General features: G+C 37.4%; 1 protein-coding gene across 13 annotated transcripts in view; it reads left to right on the top strand.

Annotated features, from left to right (window-relative positions):
- The window catches only part of LOC117430560 (elastin-like), a 59,575-nt gene that overhangs the window by 1,504 nt on the left and 33,685 nt on the right, over positions 1-24,386 (top strand). For 12 of the 13 annotated variants that reach the window (XM_058998085.1, XM_058998082.1, XM_058998084.1 and 9 more), the window contains exons 2-4: positions 15,621-15,659; positions 16,870-16,911; positions 18,008-18,085. In XM_058998085.1, the coding sequence (XP_058854068.1) occupies positions 15,621-15,659; positions 16,870-16,911; positions 18,008-18,085 (159 nt within the window). The remainder of the gene's footprint in view (positions 1-15,620; positions 15,660-16,869; positions 16,912-18,007; positions 18,086-24,386) is intronic. The other variant, XM_058998083.1, reaches the window with a different exon arrangement.

Below are 24,386 nucleotides of genomic sequence, written 5' to 3'. Positions count from 1 at the left end.
CAAAAATACCAAAAATAAGGTGCTTCATGCTACAAATTTAGAACCAGTAATGTTTTATTTTCAGTTATCAAATGTACTGCACTGTAATTACATAGTTATCTACTTTCAGTATGACTGTTGAATCTGTCATTAGATGATGATTACAAAGGTTAGTTAAACAAGTCATTAATATATCATGTGGTATATCATATGTAATTCCATTAATTGAAATTCAAAAGGTTTCTTCTATAGGAAAAACAGCTTGAAGAATGATCAATATAGTACTTAATATATGCTGTATGTATGGATGCACTGAATCACACAGTGACAATGCTAAAGTTTAACAAGCCATATTTTATTTGCTATAAAATGTATAAAATAGCCTTTGTTCTTTTCCAAGATGTAGTTAGTGCTCATTGCAGCTGGAACTAACATGTAATTACAACCAGTGCTTTCACAGGTTATTTTTCACATTTTAGTTGCACCTAATTAGCGCCACATGTGTTAGCAGATAGTTTGCAGAGATCGTATTCTGCTTGTTGACTTGAAAAGTAGATTTGATTATAAAGTGAGAGTTAATGAATCATTAGGCGAGAAACCGTAGCCCGTCGACCAAGTGAAGTGGGTGGTTTGTGGGTGTGTGGCTTTCTGGTGTAGTGTGGTTCACAGATTGCTTTTAATTGCAAAAAGCTTGATGTTTATATGGTTTAATGACATTGTTTTATTGATGTTTGCCCTAACATAATTAAGCCATGTTGAAGTTGTTATGAACTCATATAGTATATGATACTCCAGTTAGTTTAAACATATTCTGTGTTGCTTTTTTGGTTCAGCAAACAGCAGTAAATTCTCACTTGCAGAACTCGGTGTACAATTCACAGAACTGTTTAATGTGAAAGAGGGAATGCAAACACAGTGTATAAGTTGTGCACGATTTCCCACTCTGCTTTGCTTAGTCTTTCTTATTTATTTGCTCAGTTTGCTGTAAGACAGCAGTGTGTAGGTAATTAGGATTCAGTGCTGTCTTGGTTAGGTGTTTTACAGAACAGAGCGAAACCAGCTGGGGTTTTAGTGTAGGGTTGTGGATTCAAAGACCTTGCACTGCAGTTCTTAACAATGTTACAGGAGCTCATTTTAAAAGGTGGTCTGTATAAAATATGAGTTTTGTAGGACTATGATGCATAGAAGATGGTACAATCTGCATGCTTGACCAAAACCTACAGTGTAAGTTCTTTCTAAATTCTAAATCTTTTTTGATGTCTCAGCGTAGTTCTCGGTAGTCATCACCACAAGTCCAATATGTACTTTAACACTCCTTTTATAACAGCTCTCCCCCCAGCAACGCATAATACACACATTATTACACACATCCGAAGAATCCGACCCTTCCTCACCAACTATGCTACCCAGCTCCTGGTCCAGGCCCTGGTACTCTCCCGCCTAGACTGCAACTCCCTCCTGGCTGGCCTCCCTGCGTCCGCCACCCGTCCGCTCCAGCTCATCCAGAACTCTGCTGCCCGCCTGGTGTTCTCTCTGCCTCACTTCGCCCACACTACTCCACTACTCCGCTCGCTCCACTGGCTCCCGATCACCGCTCGCATCCAGTTCAAGACTCTTGTACTAGCCTACAGATGCCTTGACCAGACTGCACCCAGCTACCTCCAGACCCTCATCTCTCCCTACACCCCCACTCGACCTCTCCGCTCCGCCTGCACTAGAAGACTAGCTCTACCTCCGCTACGCTCCCCTGCCTCCCGAGCCCGCTCCTTCTCCACCCTTGCTCCGCAGTGGTGGAATGACCTTCCTACAGATGTCAGGACTGCCCAGTCCCTGACCACATTCCGGCGCCTCCTTAAGACTCACCTCTTCAAACAGCACCTGTAGAACTCCTCTGTTTGTATCCTGGGACACTATCACCCTTCATGTAAATGTGCTTTATTTTGCTCTTATCTGCCCCCTATTTTACTGCATTTAATCCTGTACTTCAAAATACTGTAATCTGCCAAGTGTTTAACCTGTAGTACTTTGTATTTAATCATATCCTGATGTAACTATCACTATTTAATCATATCCTGATGTCACTATCACTATTATCTGCTGTATTATTGAATTGTGGTTTGTCACACTTGTACTTTGCTTGAACAAAAGTTATTGTATTTCTTGCTCTTATTGTATTACTTGTATTGTAACACTTGAAATGTATTTGCTTACGATTGTAAGTTGCCCTGTATAAGGGCGTCTGCTAAGAAATGAATAATAATAATAATAATAATAGCCCATTCAGAGCAGAAAGAGGTGCAGCACATTTCATAGGCATGGCGAGACATCTGTGCAGCACGTGATCTAAGAAGAGAGAAGGAAGACTTCAACCCGTTTGCTGTCCAAGCAAACACAGAACCCGCCCCCACCCCCAAACCTGCCACGTTAAGATCGATCAGCTTTCCTTTTTCAGTTTAATATCAGTTGATTACCCACTGGGTGAGTTTGATGGATAGAGAATGTTGATTTGGCACCAGCTCGACCTTGATCTCTGTATAAAGAAAAACAATTAATTGATCTCTGTATAAAGAAAAACAATGAATTCCAAGCGTGCACACCATCCGAAACTCATGATGTTTCCTGAAAAAAATACACATCCATCTTCGAAAGGCAGAAAATTATACACAGCATGCCAGACTGCGATAAAGATAAATTGCAAGCAGACCATGATAATGGCTTCACCAAACTGCTGTTTCATAATATGCTCCATACTGGTTTGTTCTGATAATGAATTGCTGTTTTTTTTGTGTAAATTAAATTTAAGGCTCTCGTGATTCACTCAGTATTCACAATATCATCTCATGAACTTACTCCAACAGTTTATCGTTCATTTTGATTGTCCTTTCACTATAACGAACCCCTCGATATAACTAACAAAAGGCTTGGAATCCAACAGGTTCGTTATAGCGAGGGTGCACTGTATTAGCCCATCAGCGAGCACTAACCAGATAGAAATAAAAAATAATGGGAATATCTATTTTGTGTTAAATTTGTGTTTGTAGTTGTTAGTTATTATACATGTATACCATTTATTAAGCTTTTAAAATTACGATAGAACTCCCTAACCCAATACACAATTTGTTTAAACTACTGCCCCTAAAAGCGCTCTGCAATCTCCCAAAAGCTCCCTGAGCTGAAGCTGAAGACAATCGCTCATTCATTTTGTTGCCGTGTAAAACAGATACAGTAGAACAGAGGCCAGAAACTATGGTAGAGAATGAAGCAAGGCGCCTCCTCAACTTACCTGAACAAGTAGAAACTGATGAGCCTTTTCGACCTATGTCACCTTTGACAGGACTCAGTTAGACATGTGCAATGCATCTTCGTAGTCTTGATAGTGTTACCTGACAATGAAACAGGCTTCTTCAATTTGTAGAGAAGGTACTTCCAGAAATAACACTCCCAAGACGCACCGGGTAACAAATTCATTTTGATAACAAAACTGTCAAAAACTCTAAAAGTAATGACAAATGGACGTGTTCCTGAATTTGATTTAATTCATGAAACGACCTAAGAGTGCCGCGTGCTTTTCTAAAATGACCGCATTCTTCAATCCAACACACGTTCGTTGAAGTGACCGTTTTAGGTTGTTTTGTCGTATGACGTTAGGTCCAGTCTGGTGAATTATCAATTATGTTTCATTTTTTTAATTCACGAAAAAAGCATACTTTCAGAGCTACAGCACCTTGGTTGGCTCTGACACTGTGGTTGGCTTAAGTTCACTGAACACATCGTTCTGTATTTTCAAAATGTAGTTCTCACTTTCAGTACATTCCACTATTTTAAGTTTTAAAGACTGTTGCTAGGCATATTTGCTTGTGTTTTGTATTGCATCCTAAATCACTCATCTCTATTGCCTAAATCATGTTTTTTTATTGAAGTATGCACAAAAAGTATTTTTTTTATATATATATATATATATATATATATATATATATATATATATATACAGTATGTACCTATACGTGCATAATCCTTCATAATAATCTTGTAAACCAACTTGACATCATGTAAGTATTCAGAAGTTGTCTAATGTGTTGCCATAAAACTTTAAAATTTTAAAACCTTTAAAAACATAAAATTACTACAATGCGGGGAAAAATGGTAAGACCTCATTAATAACAGTAAAAGTGGTATTATTACAGTTCTTTAGATTCTAACAAATTGGTTTGACAAAATGTTTAATAATGTTGGTTTTCAAAGTGATTCAGCAGCTACACAGTGTTATGTAGCCTTTATGAAGGAGTTTACTGCACAGAATGTGGTTCGTCTTTTTAATTCAAAATTTCCTCATAATGGAAAATAACCCAAATAATGTAGCAGAATGGCACTTTTTGTTAAACTCATGGTGTGCTAATCAGCTCCAAAGAGCTTCAGTAGTTACTGCAGTCAAATATTAAACTACAGTTTAATATAATACTGTAGTACTATAGTGCGCTTGTCTATGTAGTGTAGTGTTCTGCTGTATATTGTTTTTACAGCTTTTGGTCATTTATGGTCCTTGGAATATGATGTTCAGTATTACTAATTAGTTAATCATGTAATACAGTACATCTGCTGCTTGTTTTGACCAGACTCTTAGCTGTTAGCTTGAATTTTTATAAAATGAAAACATCTTTCATCAGACGCCATACCACCCCACCCCCCACCCCCCCCACCCCCCCACCCCCCCACCCCACGACCCCACGGACCAGCCAAGAGACGAATGACTTGTTTTCTTCCTGAATCGTGTCAGCTAGGATAAGTATTGGGGTTACCAATAAAAGAACATTTCAGTTAAGAGTCTATCATTCTCTCACCCATTCTTACCCCCATCTCTCTTCTTCATTCATTCTCTCAGGTGTGAGATGAGCACCCACAGTACAGTCCAATATGTGCAAAATATATATATATGATGTTCTGCTTAACAATTGAACTTATTAGCATTATGCAGGCCTTGATAAATAGAGTGGACAGATTTGGACTGGTCTCTTGGTCTGGTGGAGCGACGCAGATCATGTTGATTCACATGGACATTCAGTCAAGCTCTTTGAAAACCAACTGTATTTATATATGCTACCATTAAGCTCAACTGACTAGAGTCCTTGTTCATAACACAAATAATGAAAGGCTCCAAGTCCTCTTCCTTCTATCTGTTATTTTTTTTTTCGATTGCCAGGGGGTTCTGTTGATCTTTTGAACCTCTTTTTAGTTTTCAGTCAGATCCAGGTTTTTTTTTTTTTTAATGCTGTTTGAAGACTGTAAAATGTTCTTCTTTGTATTTAAACTTTAAAATAATAAATACAGTAAAAAGAAAAAAAATGCAAGAATGTGGATCAATGGCACTCGCTCTGGGCTGCCATAGCTGAATTATAATAACAGGATTTATTATATGCAGGTTTAGGCATTTCTGTTAATTTTATACAAAGGGCCTTTGCTTTTGTTACAAAAACCTTGCTAAGCTGTTTTGGCATCAGACGCGAGGGGAGATGTATAATCTGCCAGAAGAACATTTACTGGAGCCTTTAACTTTTTGTATTGATATATGAGAAGCCCTGTATTAATTACATTTATCTCCTTATGCTGTCATCCCTTAATGAACAGCTGGCTCAGTGGATAGACTGCTTCACTGCAAAGCTCATGGAACAGTGGTGCTTTTAAACACTGACTTAGTGTACAAGACACAGAGCTGGTGCCATGTTTTCCCAAGTTTTCTTTTAATAGTAATTTTGATATTTTTTTAGGCTGGGATAAACTAGGAGACTGTGCATGCTAAACGTCACATTGCAGATGTTTTTTGAAAACTGCAATGGAAATGAGATGGAAATGAGATGTAGATCTTAATGGCTGTTTAAACGATTAAGATCTGAATTTAATTAAATGGTCAGACAGGTAGATGAGCATCCAGGAATGTGGCTCTCTCAGTTCAACTGGGCTAAAACTCTTTCAGTATAATGCCCTATTTCAATAGACCAATCTGTGTGCCCGTGTAGAAAGTTCAGAGATTGCAAACCATTTAAACAGGCACAGGCTTGTAATCCCAAAGCTTACTCTTCCCCTGGAATGATATTCATTTGAATTGTTGGAAGTGATGTTTAATCACTTTGCAAAGCATATCTTGTGAGGGCAAGTCTGGGTAATACCTAAAGCATAGAGTTTTAGCTACTGTCATTTTTTGGAGGACAAAAAACTAATTTCATGAGAATTTCTGTTTGCTACATAGGAGCTCTTTACTTGGGCTCGGATTAGTAGAGAATAGTGTTTTTATCTAGGGTAGCATACAAGAGTTTTACAAGGGAGGTAACCCAAGACAGCTCAATCATGAACGCTACCCAAAGGAAGCACCTAATATTCAGAAAATGACTGGAATACCGTAAAAATTGAGCCCTCAGCAGAGAAATCATTCTATGCTCTGAACCCTATAAAAGCTAGCATTGGAAGCAACTTGGAAATCTGTGGAAAGACAAACGGTATAAAAAGGCTTTTGTTGCATGCCATTCATTTATTGCTTGATAAAAGTGCAATGAGAGACTCATTAACACGTTCTTTGAAATCGATTTGGCAAGCGAGGGCTCTGACATGTTGTTTGACAGTGAGGTGAAACCTCAGCATTGCCAGGAAAGAAAAATACTGATATTGTGCTGAGTGTGAGAGGAGCCACATTTTTGCGCATATCAGATTTATCAGGTTAAGGGTGTGTTAGACACTAACTGGCACTTCTAACTCGGATCCTTCCGATCTAGGAGAATTGGACTCAGCAATCTCTAAGTGCCAAGGATATTGAAACTAGTTTTTATATATTAAAAAAACAAAAAAATTGGTTGATTTATGATTTATCAAATGCAGTGCCATGCACTATATTCGTCTCAATGACTTAGTATAAAAGAACCACTCTTCAGGACAAAGGTATATTTTCATTTAATATGTATTTAGCAAAAGATTCATATACTGTAAGGAATTCACCCTAATATATCATCTCCTTTTCTGGCTGCTATCAGACTGATAGGAGACAAAGCGAGTTTCAAAGGCAACTGCCAGTCTATTTCGATGAAAGATTAAGTCAGTATACCTTTTAGTTAAAAACAAACATTTGTGATGTACCACGCTGAATATCTTTTGGAATGACTAACACCTTTTCTGTGTGTAAGGACATGAATATTCAATTACAATTTATTGGTACATTGTTATATTTTATTATTAATTCCGAGGCTGTCGTTGTTTGTATTCTTACCATCTGTGGGTTGACCTTTTATGGCCGAGAAGGCAGTCCAGTGCCAGAACTAAATCTATTGAGCAGACTCCATGCTGACTGTGCCAACTTTAAGAAGAGGCTTACACTTACAGCAAACAATTACTTCCAACAAGTTGGAGCAGCAATTGATCCATAAGAACTTTGGCTAAGGCTTTAGCATTGAAATGAACTGTGTGTTATATCATTAAGAAGAAGTTGAGTTTTGTGGACTAACATCCAAACCATTTCGTCTGTTAATAATTTGAAAGTTTGTGAATCAAGAGAAGATAACACGAGATAACACAAGAATGATGGCTTGGACACACAGTAGATTCATAAATCACTACAAATCCCTCTCAAATACTCCATTCCATTACTGCATTATATAACTTTACATTGTAATCTAACATATTTGAGGCTTATTTGCAAAATAATGTCATTTGCAATCATTTGTTCTGCGTTGGTTTTTCGTTGCCAGATACCTGAAACATGTCCTTCCTAGAGGGAAAATTAAATTTGACTTTCCAAGTGTGTAATGTTAACTTTCCCCCCTGCTGGGGCACAGAATTCTGACAACTTTGTGTTGTGCTGTGTTGAAATGTAACACGTGAACATGTGTCATGTTGATTTAAATTGTTTGTGAAGCCTGCGGTCAGTCTGAGTGTTTCTGCATAAACAGTTAAAGACAAAAGTGTTTCTTTAGTCTCCTGTCTCTCATAAAGTAAATGTCTGCATCATAAATCCCCATCTCACCACCTGACGTAGTTTCCCAAATGGACCACAAGTGTTCAATCATCGTTTATTCTCTCCGTGGTTTAGTTTATTCCACTTTGTCCGTCTTTTAAGTACTACACAGGAAATACACAGCTTTTCGCCAATAGTTTCTTTTTACTGTAACACTTTCACACTCGAGAGACTAGTGAAAAAGTGGTCTTTATAGTCTTTATAACTAGATGTGTTAAGATGAGAAATATTCTCTTTGGGGATTCATTAGTGAGGTCAAATAAGATAGGTGGTCCTTCTATAGAGGTGAACCTCTGAAGTCCGATTTTAATCCGACTGCAGGTAAAACTTTATTAGGTACTGTAGACCTGTAGACTGTGGAATTACTTTGAATAGAAAAGAATGGTTTAGCTGTACAGTAGCTGTGTCGCCGTGTTCGGATATAGTTAACATTTCCCCATCCTACACAAATCCTTTATTTTTTTGATTTGCCGAATTTTCCAGACTTCCATCCGAGCTTCAACAGCTGAAAATTCTCCATACATCCCGATGCCCATTTAGTATTCTCGCTGTGAAATCAGGTTTCATGCCCTGCCAAGGCATTCAACTGCTCAGATACTGTAGCTGTTGCCCAGAACAGAACTTTTATCGTTACAACAGAGACTGTGTCTTGCATTTATTTTTCTAAGCATACTTGGCATTTATGTGTTCTCCACAGCATGTGTGTCCAGATGTTCTAATGGGGTGGGGTAGTTGCAGGGGCTTGTGACATCAACCACAAAACTGTGTTTTATTGTAGTTTTTTTTTTTTTTTGTGCTTGCTGCAGTAACATTTTCCCCTGATATCACCTAAAGCGAATCAAAAATAATAACAAATGAGTTTGATACTGTGACTTTAGCAAAAAGTCAATTATGGTGGAACAAATTAAAATAATTATTAAAGAGTAAATCTTCAAGTGACATTTCACTTTTTTTCTTTTTTTTCTCTTTTTCTCACTCTTTTTATATTGTTATGGTGTTTATAATCATCCTGAGGAGACCTGGGTTCTGCTTGCCTAGAAAACCCTAAATGACAGTCCTGAACAGCATTCCTCATTCTATTAAAATCATGTGACAATGTCAACTTTCAACTCTGCTAGCTCCGCCTTCTGTACATTTATCTTGACAGAAAGTTGGTGGGGTTGGCAGAGTGGAGGTCGCTTTTGCCTTGTGATTTGAATTGAATGATGAAGGCTGTTCAGTCCGAACACTTTGGATTCTCCAGACAAAATCAAAGCTAGGTAAAGGCAGCTGCAGTACAGAGAACAACATAGAATAGTGGGGTTTCCAGTAATCTGCAGATTCTCCAGTCTGGATGGCAGTATCGTCATAGCACATTGCTCCAGCCAGTCAGCGAGGTTTGTGTTTGAGGTTTGCGCTGTTATGTCTGAGTGAATCCAATACTGGAACTATATAAGCTATATAAGCTGTATATTTAGCTTCTCCGAGGGGTGGATAAAAAGACTGAACGCTTTCTACTCATGTACAAATAGGACCATTTAAAAAGTACAGTGCCAGCTGCTGCTCGGTAAATCTTTCCTTGTGAATTTTCCAAAGCCCAGCGTATTTAAAAAATACAATGACTGGGTGCCACTTTTAGCATCTTTCTTACGCTAGTTCTTTGTAAAGCTTTTGTAATGAAAGCTTAAAGCTGTGCTCTACAGTTTAGGACTTTATTATACAAATGAAGTATTCTCAGTGTTTGTTCTGTGCCCTCCATTTACAAATAGTCACAAAGGCACATACAGATATCCATAGTCTTTATGTTAAATTCATGTCCTGATGAAGCGTCTTTTAAGATATAAATCTGTACCTGTGGGAATGCTATTCACTTTCATTAATGTGACTGTAGGCTGGTGTTAACTAGTGATGAGCGACTTTCAGGCATTCATACAGGATAAAAAAGAAATACAGAGACTGATAAAAAAAAAAAAAAATTCTGAAAACATTATTATTATTATTATTATTATTATTATTATTATTATTATTATTATTATTATTATTATTAATTTCTTAGCAGACGCCCTTATCCAGGCCGACTTACAATTGTTACAAGATATCACATTATTTTTACATACAATTACATCATTTTTTACACATTATTTTTACATAAAATTACCTATTTATACAGTTGGGTTTTTAATACAGTTTAATTCTGCATTGCTGGATTAATACATCTTTTATTTTTACTCAGATTTCAGATTTATAAATGTCGTGAAAAACATTTAAATACATGTTTAAGTGTGTACTTTCAGATATAATTTATACATCTGAAAATATATAGCAAAGTTTCAACATTTAAATCCAGGATGTGAAATAAATCTGAGAAAAAAGCTCCAGTTTTTTTTTTTTTTACACTTGGCGAGTAGAGATTAATCTAGCTAAATCTATAATATTTGCTTAATCCAGAGTTGACGTGCGAATGAGTTCTGGCCTCCGTGTGTAAACTCAAATGGCCGGAACTCATTTGCATGTTAACTCTGGATTTAGCAAACATTATAAACGCTAAACGTGCTCACCGAGTGTAAAACAGATTTAAAAACCGATATTTAGCTAAGAGTGCTCGCCGAGTGTAAAAACTGGAGCTCTTCTTCTCTGATTTATTTCACATGCTGGATTTAAATGTTGAAACTTTCCTAAATATTTTCAGATTTATAAATTATATCTGAAAGTACACATTTAAACATGTATAAATCTGAAAAAAGATGTTTAAATATGCAAAAAAAAATACAAGATTTAAGCTAAATCTGGGAAAAAAGACATTTTAAATTGTTAACGCTTTTTTTTTTTTTTACACTTGGTGCCCCATATAACTGCACATGTTACGGGAAGAGATTACTTTAAATTTTGCTATTTCATAATAAAACTATCATGCATGAGAGGCTATTGAAACACAAATGAACAGCACAGCTGTATTCACAATGTTGGGTTGTGATGTGTTTTTTAATGTTTGTAGGTGTTTGGAGAATACTGTTCGGTCATTTTCTGTGCTCCCTGATTTCATGAAAATCATGGTACAGGTCAAAGTCACGCAGACTGATTGTAAAAATATTAAAATAAATGGCATTCAAAGCCACACTGCTTGAAGTCCTTTACACAGAAGGTGATGGTTTTTTTGTGATGTAGTCCAGACTGCTGATATTACCTGAGCACCATTCATTTATCCACCTGTCTGGTATAACTGCAAATATAGTAAACCAAGTAAAAAGTCAAGAAAGTGAACAAAAATGATCATGCAAAAACCTCAGGAATAAAAAAACAAGAACTGACTGCAAAGCAAAGAATGTTGCTTTTTGAGTTTTTTTTTCATGCAATAAAGAGTATTAAAATGAAATGATACAATAAAAAAAAGTGATTAAGCCTTCAAGCGTTTTGTACAAGGGGAACACATATAAACTGTGTGACTTTAAACCAATTCATTTTTAAAACGACTTTTAGGATGAACCCGTTCTGTGAACCGATGCAGTCTTTAAAACCATGTGATTTCTTACAAAGGATAAACAGTTACTACCTGGGTACCATTCTACCAATGGCTCATAATGTACAGGACCGTTACTGTCCTTGTTCTGCCATTGTCTTTGTTTGAGTTCTTCTATTATGATTTCATACCTGCCTTAGATAGTCAAGCACTATGTTCAGTATTATTATAAGCATCTTAATAGAGTCCTTTTTCAAACAGCTCTAGGATTATTTATAAAATTGTCCCATATAAACATTAGTTGACGGGTTGCTAAATATTAAACAAAAATGCTGAGCTTGTGCTGATGCCTTCATTTATAGTCTTGTTTTTCAGATTAGGAGTGATTTCTGAGAGTCTGCATTGCTGTTAATAACATTGCAGTTTTACAGATTATCCAAATGCAGACTTTAAACAGTGCTAGTGGCTGTTCTTCAACTGTACAAATATGTTTATTTAATAGCTGCTCTTCCTATCGTGTTGTGACTGGTACTGGACAGTGCAATCCAATTTAAAATGACACCTTTCAGCAAGGCAGATTTCTCAAGCACTTTTATTGTCATTTAAGGTGTAAGGCAGACCAGAACTATTCGTCTGCTTGGAGGTTAGGTACGTAGCTAGAGAAGTGGATGCCGATGTAATGTTTCAGTAGCTTCAAATGCATGCTAGCTTTATAATGAAACATCAGCATGTAGAGTAATCATCTGTTCCAGAAATATGTGCAATGAATGTGCTAATCCACCAATGCAGCATTGCAGTTATGAGTGAGTAGGTGTCAGGGTGTGTTACTGTTCTGCATCCTAGATAACAGTACAGTATCACAGGGTGGTTTAGTAGATGAACATCAGCAGAATGGTAAATCATTATAATGATATTTACTGATGCATTATACAGTAAATCAAGATTACAAGAACAACATGAAATACAGTTGGGGTGGTGGGGTGCATATTTTAGAGTTGAAGGTAGCCAACAGGAAATCCTGATCTGATGTTGAGCAATTTACCTTCCTGTGAAACTGCCAATAAGAACCACTGCTCTCAAGAACTGACAATGCAGCTCCTAAAAATTAAAAAAAGAAAAGAAACAGAATCCACAAACTGTTTAAAAAGAAGTTGGTCTGGAAAAAGTACAGAACAGCATTAAGATATTCTGTGGTAAATTTTTCTAAATTTAACAGGAAAGATCACATTTTCTCATTGCACTCTTAAGCTGCTAGCTGATTACCCATTAAAGCGAGAGTCATGCAACTTTATACCAAGCTGCATGCAGGCCAACTCCCATTTGTATTACAATTAAAACACGTCAATAAAACCTTCCCCCTGCAGAACTTTCTGTCAGCGTTGCGCAGTGAGATCATTTGTTATTGGAAGCATTTCACCGCTGCACTGACAGCTAATTAAAGCTCCTATTTATTGGGTTCATGCTTTTATTCAAATATCAGTAACAAAAAACGAAACAACATCAAACATGTGCGGAATTCTTTGTCACATTGCACCGGTTTGGCAGTTGCGTTCTGGATCCAAATTTGGAAGGAAAACTCACTCCGGTAAATTGCCTACTGCCCAGTAAAATCCAGACTAAATAAAAAATAGTTTGTATCGTTTGGAGTGATGACAGCCTGCAGTTCGAACAAGAAAGCCTTTAATTAAAAGCGTGTTACACAGTGCCCCCTTGTGGCTTCACGGTGATGTTCCATATCTTTGGGAATGTCTTAGGTAATCTAAATCCTGTTATTGTTTAGAATCACTTTGTATGTGATTTTCTGTTAAAGTCTTTCAATCTTGGTGACTTTATATAACGCACCCCCGTGGCATCACAAGGACTCACAGACATGTCTTCAAGTACATCAGAGTGAAGTCAAAAATCTCCAGGATGTGATGACTGAAACAGAAAAGGATATACAAAGTGATTCTAAACAACAATGACAAAACATGATGTATCCATGATCTATCCATCCTCTCGTGTAGTCATTTCAAGAGGCTTGTATCTCCATGTACAGTACTCTGTTGTTTACCCTGCCCCCTGCCTCAGCTTCAGTAATGCATAGCAGTAGTCCTTTGACCACTTACTTACTTACAAGGATACAGTAAGTTGCATGTATTACCGTACATTTGAAAGATGCAGAAAAAGGTCATTAAAGGTTATTTAATCACAGGTCATGCTTTTCACCTCTGGGGGACTGTGTGTGAATCAGCCTTGGGACACAAAGATTATTCCTAGTTGAAAGCAAAAAACGTATTTTTCCGTATCAGTAAACACGTCCAGGCATTTGCAATGTGGTACTACTTAATTGGTCACACAGCATATGTAAAGCGCATTGAAATCAATTTCTAGCAGTGTAATGGTTAGTGTCTGGCGGGCTTTTGTAATGTAAACCAGATTTCTCTAGATATTATTTCATAATTTGTTCATTTGCAAAGGCTCCGCTGGTTCTCCCAGCGCGACTGAGCCAGGGTTTTCTCACTCCAGAGTTTTTATGTTTTACTTTCAGCCGTCCAAGAACACTTCTGTGCTTGCAATTAAATAAAAATACCCACAAAGGTGGTTTTCTTGATGTCGTTATTATTATTTTTTTTTTTTTTGCTGTTCCCTTGCGTTGAAATGTTTTTTTTTTATTCTGAAACATTTTTATACAAAACTCAATAGTTCAAGCACTAATACAAAAGAGACACAAGTAGTCCATGAAATAACAATATTACAATAAATTAATTAAAAACAATTGCTATACATCAATAAATGATATACATATACATACACACACACACACACATACACACACATATATATATGAAAATGTTAAAAGAAAAACACATCATTACAGTTTCATTTCAACCACAACAATGGAACCAAGGATGGAAGGGTGAATGCTCTCATTTAGAAATCTGCCGTTTCAAAATAACGGGGTGAATCGTTTCAAATGGCGCTTGATACTGGATAAGTTATCCCTGCTGTTTAATTCAGGTTTATACATCATTTTTCCCCCCGTACATTGTACATTTAAACAGGCTATCAGATGAACAGACATGGAGAGCTGTGTTTATTTGATGTGTGAGGATGCCTGTAAACAACCCACGCCTCCGTTCTGGGGCCTGTTATTATTTGTGAATCCTCATTCTTGGAATAACTATAATACTCCATGAATAAAATAATAAGGTAACACGTTCCAGTAAGTGTCTGTAACTCCACTGTCATTACACTGCAGTAACACAGTAATTACACGCATGTATCTACTTCACAGCAACATGAAACTTAATTACAAAATGAATAATGCTGTTTGTTGTTTGTGTCTATTGTAATTACATTATGTTTGCACACATGGTTGTGTGTTTACAGTGTAATTACAGTGTGGGTAGAAACAGTTCATGGAAATAGTGGCCAATAATAAATATTATTAGTTTTTAGGTTATTTGATGCCATACTAGGGGTTTATTTGAACCAGTATTTTAGTTGACTTTTTAAAACATATCGCCTTAAAAAAACGAGATGAACTTGGTGAAGCCATGAAAAGTATATTTGACAGTTTCTAATTGGTTGGAGCTGAGGGCTCCAGACAGAACTTATAGTCATGCCAGCTAAGCAGAGTTTGGCTTGGACGCCCGTCCAGGGAGAATCAGGAGTGTGTTGATGAAATGATATTGAGGACCCAGTTAGAACTCCAGGTGGTTTTTGGAAGGGTGGAATATGTAGTCAGAGATGCTGTTATATAGAACAGACAATGAATGGAGGTTGTGTCTGCTTTGTATACATTAAGGATCCTATGCACAATTCATCCATTGCATTACCAAAGCCCATTGACAGTGACAGTGAGGCCAGCTGCGTAACAGCAAGCTCAAAGCAATATGTTCATTTCAATGCTATCATCACGGCACTGTAGCCAATCCAGTTTCCAATTCACTATAACATTTTGAGTACAAACGATTTTTCACTTAATGCATCTTAATTGGAAATCTTTTTTTTTCATAAGTCTCTAGATGGATACGTTGGCTAGCTGCAATATTTTTCTTCGTTCTGCTTAATTTAATTTTTGTGATTTACATTTCAGATTACATTTTCAGTGTTTATTTGTTACCACATTAAAGTGCTTTACTGTGTATTGCACCTTGCCAGTGCTGGTACAGATTTCATTGCATAACTGCTTCTGTTTTTAAATGTCTTTTTTTTTTTATTCGTTAGGTGCCTATGTACCTGCTGGAACTGGCTCCCTTTACCCAGGTAAGGCGTTCATTTTTATTTTTAATTCACCTACCTTTACAGTAAAAGTTTAACTTACTCTAGTTGACGTTCTCCCCTGTCTCTTAAAAAGTGACTCTTCTAAAGAGGGTTTAGGTGAAAGTCCTTTCCATATGGCCTTACTGTCATGCTGTAAGTCACATGACAATGTTGATATGTCCATGGTACTGCTCTGAGAAACTGCTGATGTTTCTCATGTTCTTCTCATGTAAATCTTCCAGGCCGTGTTTCCATGGAAACTTCTCACATTCACCTCTGTTAAAAATGTGGTTTGACACGTAGCTCAAGAACTTGCCCTTTGTTTTGCTGCAGAAGTGCTAATCGACGTGAAGAATTGATACTGTTTATTAGATTAACTGTGCTATACAAAAACTAGCTTTGCAGAACTCAAAAGTCCCTTATTCAGGTGTACTGTAAGCAGAGAAGTGGTGCTACACTCTTTCAGTACACCAGTAACCTAGTGGACTGTATACGCCATGCACCCCACAATCAGAAATTGTATTTGGAGGAGCTAAAAGTGTTTGAAGTTACATGGTTTCCTTTTGTCACTTTGCCTTTGCAAATACTGACGCGGTTAGTTGTATAATGGAGGAAATGGTTGGTAGAGGCCAGGTTCTGGTTTTCCATGCCTAGGACATTACATTTGCTTAAATGTAGTACTGGTACTGTTTTTTTTTTTAAATCCAATCCTTATTTATTCTGGATTCATTTATAAACATGTACATGTTAATGAAAGGTCACCAGTATAAATTGTAGTTGGTTATTTACTATGGGGCCCGTGGTAGTAAAACAAATGGAAGTCATTTCAAGAAGCCTGCAGCTGGACTGGGATCCTGCCAACCTGTAAAGCACTGGAGTCCAGGCTCCTTCAAAACAGGGCTGCAGTGCAGACGGAAAACATGCACATTGTCACAAAGTCATTGCTCACTGTCCTGTGCTTGGGTGCTCTTTTGTTTTCTTTTTGCCTTTGGGATTTCTATTTCAGAAGAGACCGAAGCCGGTGCATCGCATTGAATTCAATTTCTTCATTCACATCCCCGGATTCTACAAAACCAGAAAGGTGTCAAATACGCGTTAGGTTATCCGCGTCCTCGTCACGACGCACTTATGTGGACTTATGTTAAATAAAGATTTGTGATTTAAAAGAAACGATGGTTTGGGACTAAATGTTTTTGGGGTTTTTTTCTTGCAGGAGCTGGAGGGATACCAGGTTACAAGCCGGCAAAACCCGCAGGTGCCTCTATATTTTTTTTTATTGTATCCTCTTCCAAGTTTCGGACACACTTCCAATCAGATGTTAGTTACAGTACTAGAAGATAGTCAGGGGTTGACTCAAATGATATAGGTGGGGGCAGATCTTAATACTGACATAATTTAAATCATATACCCTTGTATATATTTTTACAGAGAGAAATGCACTCCTGGCGTTTCCACAGGGACTCTGACGCTCCTGCAGGTTAAAAAGGGTGCTTACGCTGTAATTAGCTGTGTTACATTTGATCAGGTTTCTTATCCTCTTAGCATACCATGTGACACTCTGTAAAGTCTTCTACCAACAAAACAATCTGGACAGTTAAATGAATAAAAACCATCTGTAATATTTTATATTGGTTTGCTTTCCAGCACAGGGGCTTATCACAGTAAACTACTGCTCTTAAGGGATTCTTCCCTCTGGACGTTGTTTAATTGGCTAAATGTGTCAAAAAACATGCCAAGTGTCAAAGTTTTGCTTAGTATCGTCTCCCCTCCTCAGTGCATTTACTCCCATTGGAAGCAAACATGGAATGAGGCTGAACCCACTACGAAACTAGTCAGGTGCTGCCAATTCATTCACAAATGTACAGCTATGGCCAAAAGTTTTGCATCGCTTAGAATTAGGACATAATTAAAAATAAAAAAAAACTATATGAACATAATAATTTCGATCTTTTATTTAATATCATGTAATCAAAAAAAAAAATAATACAAAATGATATTGCAAAAGTCTACTGGAAGCCCTAATTGTAGTACAGTATTTCATGTTAGGTTTCGAAATGTCACATTTTTCAATTTGTCAGTTTTTGGAAAAAAACTACAAAGCGGTGTGTAACTCAATATGTTAAAGTAACATTATTCAGCAGGTTTCATTCAAATTTATGAAGCAAAATTAGTTAAATCTATAGGGTACAGTACAGTGATGACAATACACGTTCATTTGGTCAATGACAGAAGGAAAGAGACATGCTAAAAACAAAGGGAGGTGTTTGCAGTACAAATCTGTTTTTTGGTTGCATTAATAGTCACAAGCAGGGCTTTCTTCTAAAAAAAAAGCTGTGGTGTTTTTACTGCAGCTGGGCTTGGGGCTGGAGGTGTCGGAGGTGTTGGAGGTGGCTACTACCCAGGAGGGTACGGAACGGGGGTCGGAACTGGTAAGCAATTTGTAAAGAAGGAACTTTTCAAGTTTATAGCCGAAAATATAGTTAATATATAACTTTATTTAATGACTCCTTAACAAAACTTAAAACATTTTGCGATCAAGGCCTAGTATAGGTTTAGTCACCTGTTATTGTGACTTATTAATTCATAAATTAATACATTTGTTCTTACACTATTTTTTGTTGTAAGAGTCAGATTAGGAGCTGGGGGAAAACCACCTACCTGCAGATAGAAAATGAAAGCGGTTATTCCTCCAAGTTCATCTTATCACTCTTTTTATCAATTGAAAAATATTCTTAGTGAGGAAGTTTATACAATATGGCCATTGTGCTTTTTTGTAGAAGAAAAATGTTTGTATACCGTACTGTATATATCAATAGGCAACAGGAGAGCGCTGAGTCAGCCTGTGCTGTATAATGGCAGCCACATCTTAGTTATCTTTGGGTTTTCCTTATCAGACTCTTGTTTATCTAGTTGCTGGGTAGCAGGGCAGTGCTTTCAGCCAGGACATCCTGTTTGGTTTGGACCGTTCCATTCAATAAAAAAAACAAGAACCTGCTCATTGAATCCCAGCACCCTTATCAAAGTGATGATTGCTAATGTGTGAAAGTGCCTCGGCAAACATTAGCTAGACAATAACTGGACAGCTTTGCATGCACTTTGTTTCACCCAGGTTCCATACAGCGACTGCAAGCTGAGTTTCTACAGCTCGTTACATCAGCGCATGAACAGCGTAGATTTCATCAAAATTGTTGTGTGCTTATAAAGATAAGGAACTGCATGTTTAAAGAACTCTCTTCTGATAAGGTTTGGAACAATATCTAAGCCATTTCTAAGATAAACATTTCACGAAGCACTGTAACCCTTTCACCCTAAAGACGCAGTTCCAGCAGTACAAATCAAGAATTATTTAAACCAACATTAAATAAACTCTAAAAGACATGGACGATTTAGGGATAGACAAGGCAGTGAAAATCTACAAGGTCACTACCAAAGAAGGTCTTGGAGAGTAAGTAACGGGGTTCCGAAAAATATAGCGTTATGCAGCCCTTACATGTTGCGACAAACTGTTTAAATAATGCACTTTTAATTGTTAACATCCTGGCAGCTTCTTACACCTAAAACTTTAAAGTCTGTTCCAAAGCTTTTTTTTCCAAAATGGCCGCTCTAGTGCACTGTGGTTTGAGATCAGTCCTCTAAATCACTGCATTAAAAAAAAAAACCCAACATAATAACAAGTGCTCTGGCTTTTCTGTTCCGTGCCACATCGTGGACCGTTATTGCTGTGTTGTGTCTGTTGTGTCCCTTTATTATTTATTTCTTAGCAGACATCCTTATCCAGGGTCGACTTACACAGTACAAAGTATTGCATTAGAAAATATCACATAAAACACCACATTACAGAATATCATAATGCAGATAAGAGCAGTTATGAAAGTACATTTGCTGTGTAGGTGCCACCTGCACAGTTTTGAAAGTTACAGCAAAAACATATTTTATATAAGAGCAGATTTAAACTCAGCTTAGCTACACTTTGCTAGGCTATTAACCATGGTTTACTGTAGTAAATTGTTAATGTTGCCTAATTTAAAGCAAAGCCCAGTTGGCTATAAACAAAGCATGAAAACTGTGCGTAAAATGTCAAAACACTTCTTTTTAAATCTTACGAAATAGGTACTAAATTAGAGACAGACTCAATGCAACAAACAATCTCCACATAAACCAATTAGCACTTAATTAGAGACAGCTGTGATGAGTCACAGCTTGGCTTGCAGTGAGCCTAATAACTGCAAAACAACCCATCCTGCTACAATGATATAGGCCCTAGGTGTTATGGGAAAAAAAAAAGATGATCCACAACCTCTCTAGAAGAGAGCAACAAGCCAAGAAACGGTAGCTATTTTACAAGCTGTCATTATTCATCGATACTCAGAGACAAGATCATGTGTCATTAATAAAATCTGCAGGAAAGTGAATGTATGCCATGCTCCTGAGAACTGTAGATGCAGTGTGAGCGGTGTGTTCTAGCCTGCTCTGTGGAAGCTGTATTAGTTGTTATCCTAGTGCAAAACGCTAGAATGGAAGTTTGCCTTTTTTTCGTCACAATTTTAACTCCTGGTCATGATAAATTCATGTTAATGTTATGGTTTGATATGAATACTGCACATGTGGATTTTATCATTGCTTCATAGAGATTATCCACAACACCAAAATGTTTGTCTACTTGACTTAGCTTCTTTAGAAGTTTTACTTTGCCTCTTTGACATATATACAGCTACTGTATATGAATTTAGTAGGGAATATGTTTTTAAAACTGAAGTGAAAGGCTCTTCATATTGTATGAATAAGTGCAGATTTTGTCTGATTTTCTCCTATAGCTAACATAGTATGTTAATATTTTAATCTATACATAATAATTCGATTCAGATTTTATGACAAGATGACTTACAGTCATGTTATACAACTAAAGCCAACCGGTTTTTAAAAATGTATTTATTAGCAAGTTCTTTATCCATAGCTTTATAATTTTCTAAATAATTTCACCATTTCTTAGAAGTTAATGGACATGGACACATCCACTTAGTCATCCTAACTACAGCTTTTTTTTTTTTTACTGTTATTCCTTCAGTCCTGAGAAGCCTCCAGCTGCCTGTCCTTCAGCAATTTGTTGCACAGCAATTATAAAAGCGACCCGGGAGATTATTCAGACAAGGGGTTTCCGTCTCTCTGAACATCTGCTTTGTTTTACAGACAATCACCCCTGTCCTTAACATCCACATTTATGTATTCCTAAATGGCTGCGGGCCTTTCAGCATGACTATGGCCAGCCTTCAGATGCAGGGCCCATTAATCTAGCCTTCAACTCCATATCCTGGCTGAAAAGGGTTACTCTCTTCCATGCTGCTTTTTAGCTCTGATTTGGCTGTATGCCAGAAGTCAAAAATCTGTAGAAATCTCATAGGAGGTTGCTAAGAGATCAATGCAGTACACAGAAACTTGTTTACTCTTCACGGCTATTAGTTAATTTTGTTAAAAATGTATTTGATTACTCAAACCTAGCTTTAAAAATGAGTGTCCTGTAATTACACTAAAGCCCAATTCGCATGGGACTAAAAATCACTTTGGTGAAATTTAGTCCCATACGAACCGTCCATTTCTTTTTAACCCAAATAATGTTCTCAGAGGTCCCCCTATTTTTTTTATGTATGTAAAATTTCAAAGTGATGTTGAGTTACACTGTAATAACTTTGTGATTACACAGATGACTGTGTAGCTACAATGCAACTACATACTCAATTACATTTTTTCTAACATCAATTACAGATTTCTAACATCTTTTTAATGACCCTTTTTTTTACGCTTATGGTTTACAGTGTGATTACTACGTAACCACAGATTCATTCTACACTACTGTCTAATTAGTAAAGTGTGAGTGTGAAATCCCTTCTTTAAAAGTATATCAACGACAATTAGCCTTCAAAAATGTATTGGGGGGCTGACTGACTTGCTTATGGTAACATCATTCCTCAGCTGTGAGCTATCAGAAAAGTATTCTGCCTGAAAATATGTGAGCCATCTGGGCTGTGTTACGAAGCACACCGCCAACAGCACATACCTCTTCTGTTTGCTCTTTTATTGATGTTTTCGGTGCATGATTTGCACCGTAGCTCTGCTCGAGACATAATAAATCTTAGTAAAAAATGAGAAGGTATTTCAGCAACGGTTCTGCCAGGGTAAAGTACTCTCTGTACCTGTGAGATGCTTCAGCCCAGGCTGAAATATTGAGGCAGGCGTGATGCCAACGTTAAGACGGCCCAGAATGAAAACAAATACAATCATGATTAAAAATGACCCCTCAATGTAATATTATAGTATTATGGGTTTCTTTTAAATATGTATTGTGGTGACATTTCCTAACGAGAGTCCGTTCGGACCATCTAAGCTCGTCCGGTTCCTAGCAGCTAATTGATCTCAGAGCTTTGTCAGGTTAGGTCTTATAGGATCCAAGCGTTTCTGCATCAACAGCATGACAAGGTAGCTCATTCCAAGCCCTCCTCGCTCTCTGTGTGAAGAAGTGCAAAGAAGTGTCTCCTCAACGCTTGTTTTTCTAACAAAAGTTCAGTATCCAGAATAACTGCTGAAAAGGATAGTTGAGCCAAGCAATAGCTGTAGTGCAGTATGCCTATAAGTTATTTTTCCTGTCATCTTGTTGGCAGACTTTCATGGCAACTGTAGTAATAGACTAGATAAGTAATTTTGAGAGGGAACACAGGGCATATGGAATTTTTTATATGGCTATTTGGATTAAGAGAACAAAAACTTGTAGTGTTTGTCTGAAAAAATACAAATGCAAATTTGAGGCTTTGTAATCTGTAACTGGAAAGCTATTGCAGTGCTTTCATTATTTATAGTAGCTGATAGATCAATGAGTTTGCTGAAAACAGGGTTTTCCCGTTGGGTTCCTTTAGAGAAACACTGTCAAACTCAGAGTCTAACAAAGTGCCAGAGACACTTGGAGGGTCGCATTCTTTGACCTACCGTAAAGCAACTCAGGGAAATGGATAGGAAAACTTTTAGTAGATTCCTCTCTCTTCTTTGAGGAAAAAGGGAAGAGTGTGTGAGAGAGGAAGAACCTGTTTGTTTATTTAAATTAATCACAGTTTTCAAGTAACTAGATTCATTCAACAGTGAGTGTTGTAATAAATATCACTATGGTAGCTCAAAAACACAAGGACACACAAAACCACAATATGGCATCTTCATTTTTTTCCCCCAGCTGATTCAGTGCATTGCGCCAGGGGTTACCGGTTGCCAGGTGTTACTGGTTGCCAGGAGTTACCGGTTGCCAGGGGTTACCAGTCACTTTTCAATTAAAATAGCATTTCATACAGGCAGCAAAAAGTTTTTTTAATATAGCTTTTTTTTTTTGCTTTAATAGTCTTGTTGTCGATCAGGAAATTAATTTTTAAAATACAGAAGCCTATGCTTGTTAATGCAGTACCCAAGGACTATCTCTATACTCATTCAGGCTTCCAACGTTTTGCTGAATTAAGCCCAACTAAATGAGCATGTTGTGGTCCTATACAATAGCTCTGTCAACCGGCAAGTCAACATTTTATAAATTGTTGCCATGCCAATGTAACGATCTCGGTTACCGCAGCCTCACAGGTGGAGGTGTGACGCGAACCCGGGACCTCCCGCACTGAAGCAAAGAGCCGGCTCCCTTGCAGGAGCTGGTATCTGGCTTATGTCTTCAGATTTGATTGCGTCACCTACCAACCCTGCCCCCTGCCCCCGTGTGCGCTACATCAACATTCTATGTATACACAGAGAGTAAAGCCCTTGCTTGGAGGAAGAGTTTTCACTGTGTTGACAGTGCAGGGGCATTAGGCAAGGCTTATGAATACACTGGCTGTACAACCGTTGATAGAATCTATACTGCTCTGAATGCAGTTTGTGTGTCTTGGATTGTCAAGAGCTGAATTGGCCGAAGCCTCTAAAGGAATGTTCACAATTACAGTTATGATAACACTTGAGCCATTCTGAACACAATTCTTTCCATTGTTAGGATAAATCAGTTCAAAACATGCATGTTTTCCTTTCCAGCGTCCTTGCTTCATAATTCAGATATGCAAGCTTCTCTGGAAGCCATTAAAACTAAAGTTTTTTTTTTCACAAGAATAAGTAATGCCATTTTATAAAAACACGAAGGACCAAACAGAAACTCAAATAAGTTCACCCAAGCCTTGTGACTGAATTTCCCTATCACGTGTCACTTTAAAAAAAAAACATTTCACTGTACCTGAGGAAACTCAGGTACAGTTTCTAATGAATCCCATAATATGTCTTCAAATACGTATTCTGATTTTCATTAACATGGACAGCATAAACAGTATCCTGAAGTAGAAGACAATATTCTAGCAAATCCGTTATGAGATCCCTCTGGCATGGTTTGTGTTTCTGGATTTTTTTTCTTTGTTTTTCTGTTAGGGGCGCAACTATGACGTAATTAAAACAGAATTCTGGGTTTTTGAGACAGTTTTGATGTAATGTAAAGACCCATCCAAGCTACCCCCCCACCCCCCCCCCCCACCCCCCCCACCCCCCCCCCCCCACCCCCCCACCATACACACACGCACACAGTCACCCCTGCATGTCAGATGCTGTGTGCAATCCATTTTTCAAGACACTACTTCCTGGAAAAGCATTCACTTTTTATTTCTTATAATCCGTATCTAAATAGCACAAGATATAAATCTGCTACTAATTAAATGGGTCCCAGATAATTATACT

This window comes from Acipenser ruthenus, chromosome 24 (assembly GCF_902713425.1).
Source record: "Acipenser ruthenus chromosome 24, fAciRut3.2 maternal haplotype, whole genome shotgun sequence".
NCBI lineage: Eukaryota > Metazoa > Chordata > Actinopteri > Acipenseriformes > Acipenseridae > Acipenser > Acipenser ruthenus.
This window is presented reverse-complemented; position numbering and strand designations above follow the sequence as displayed.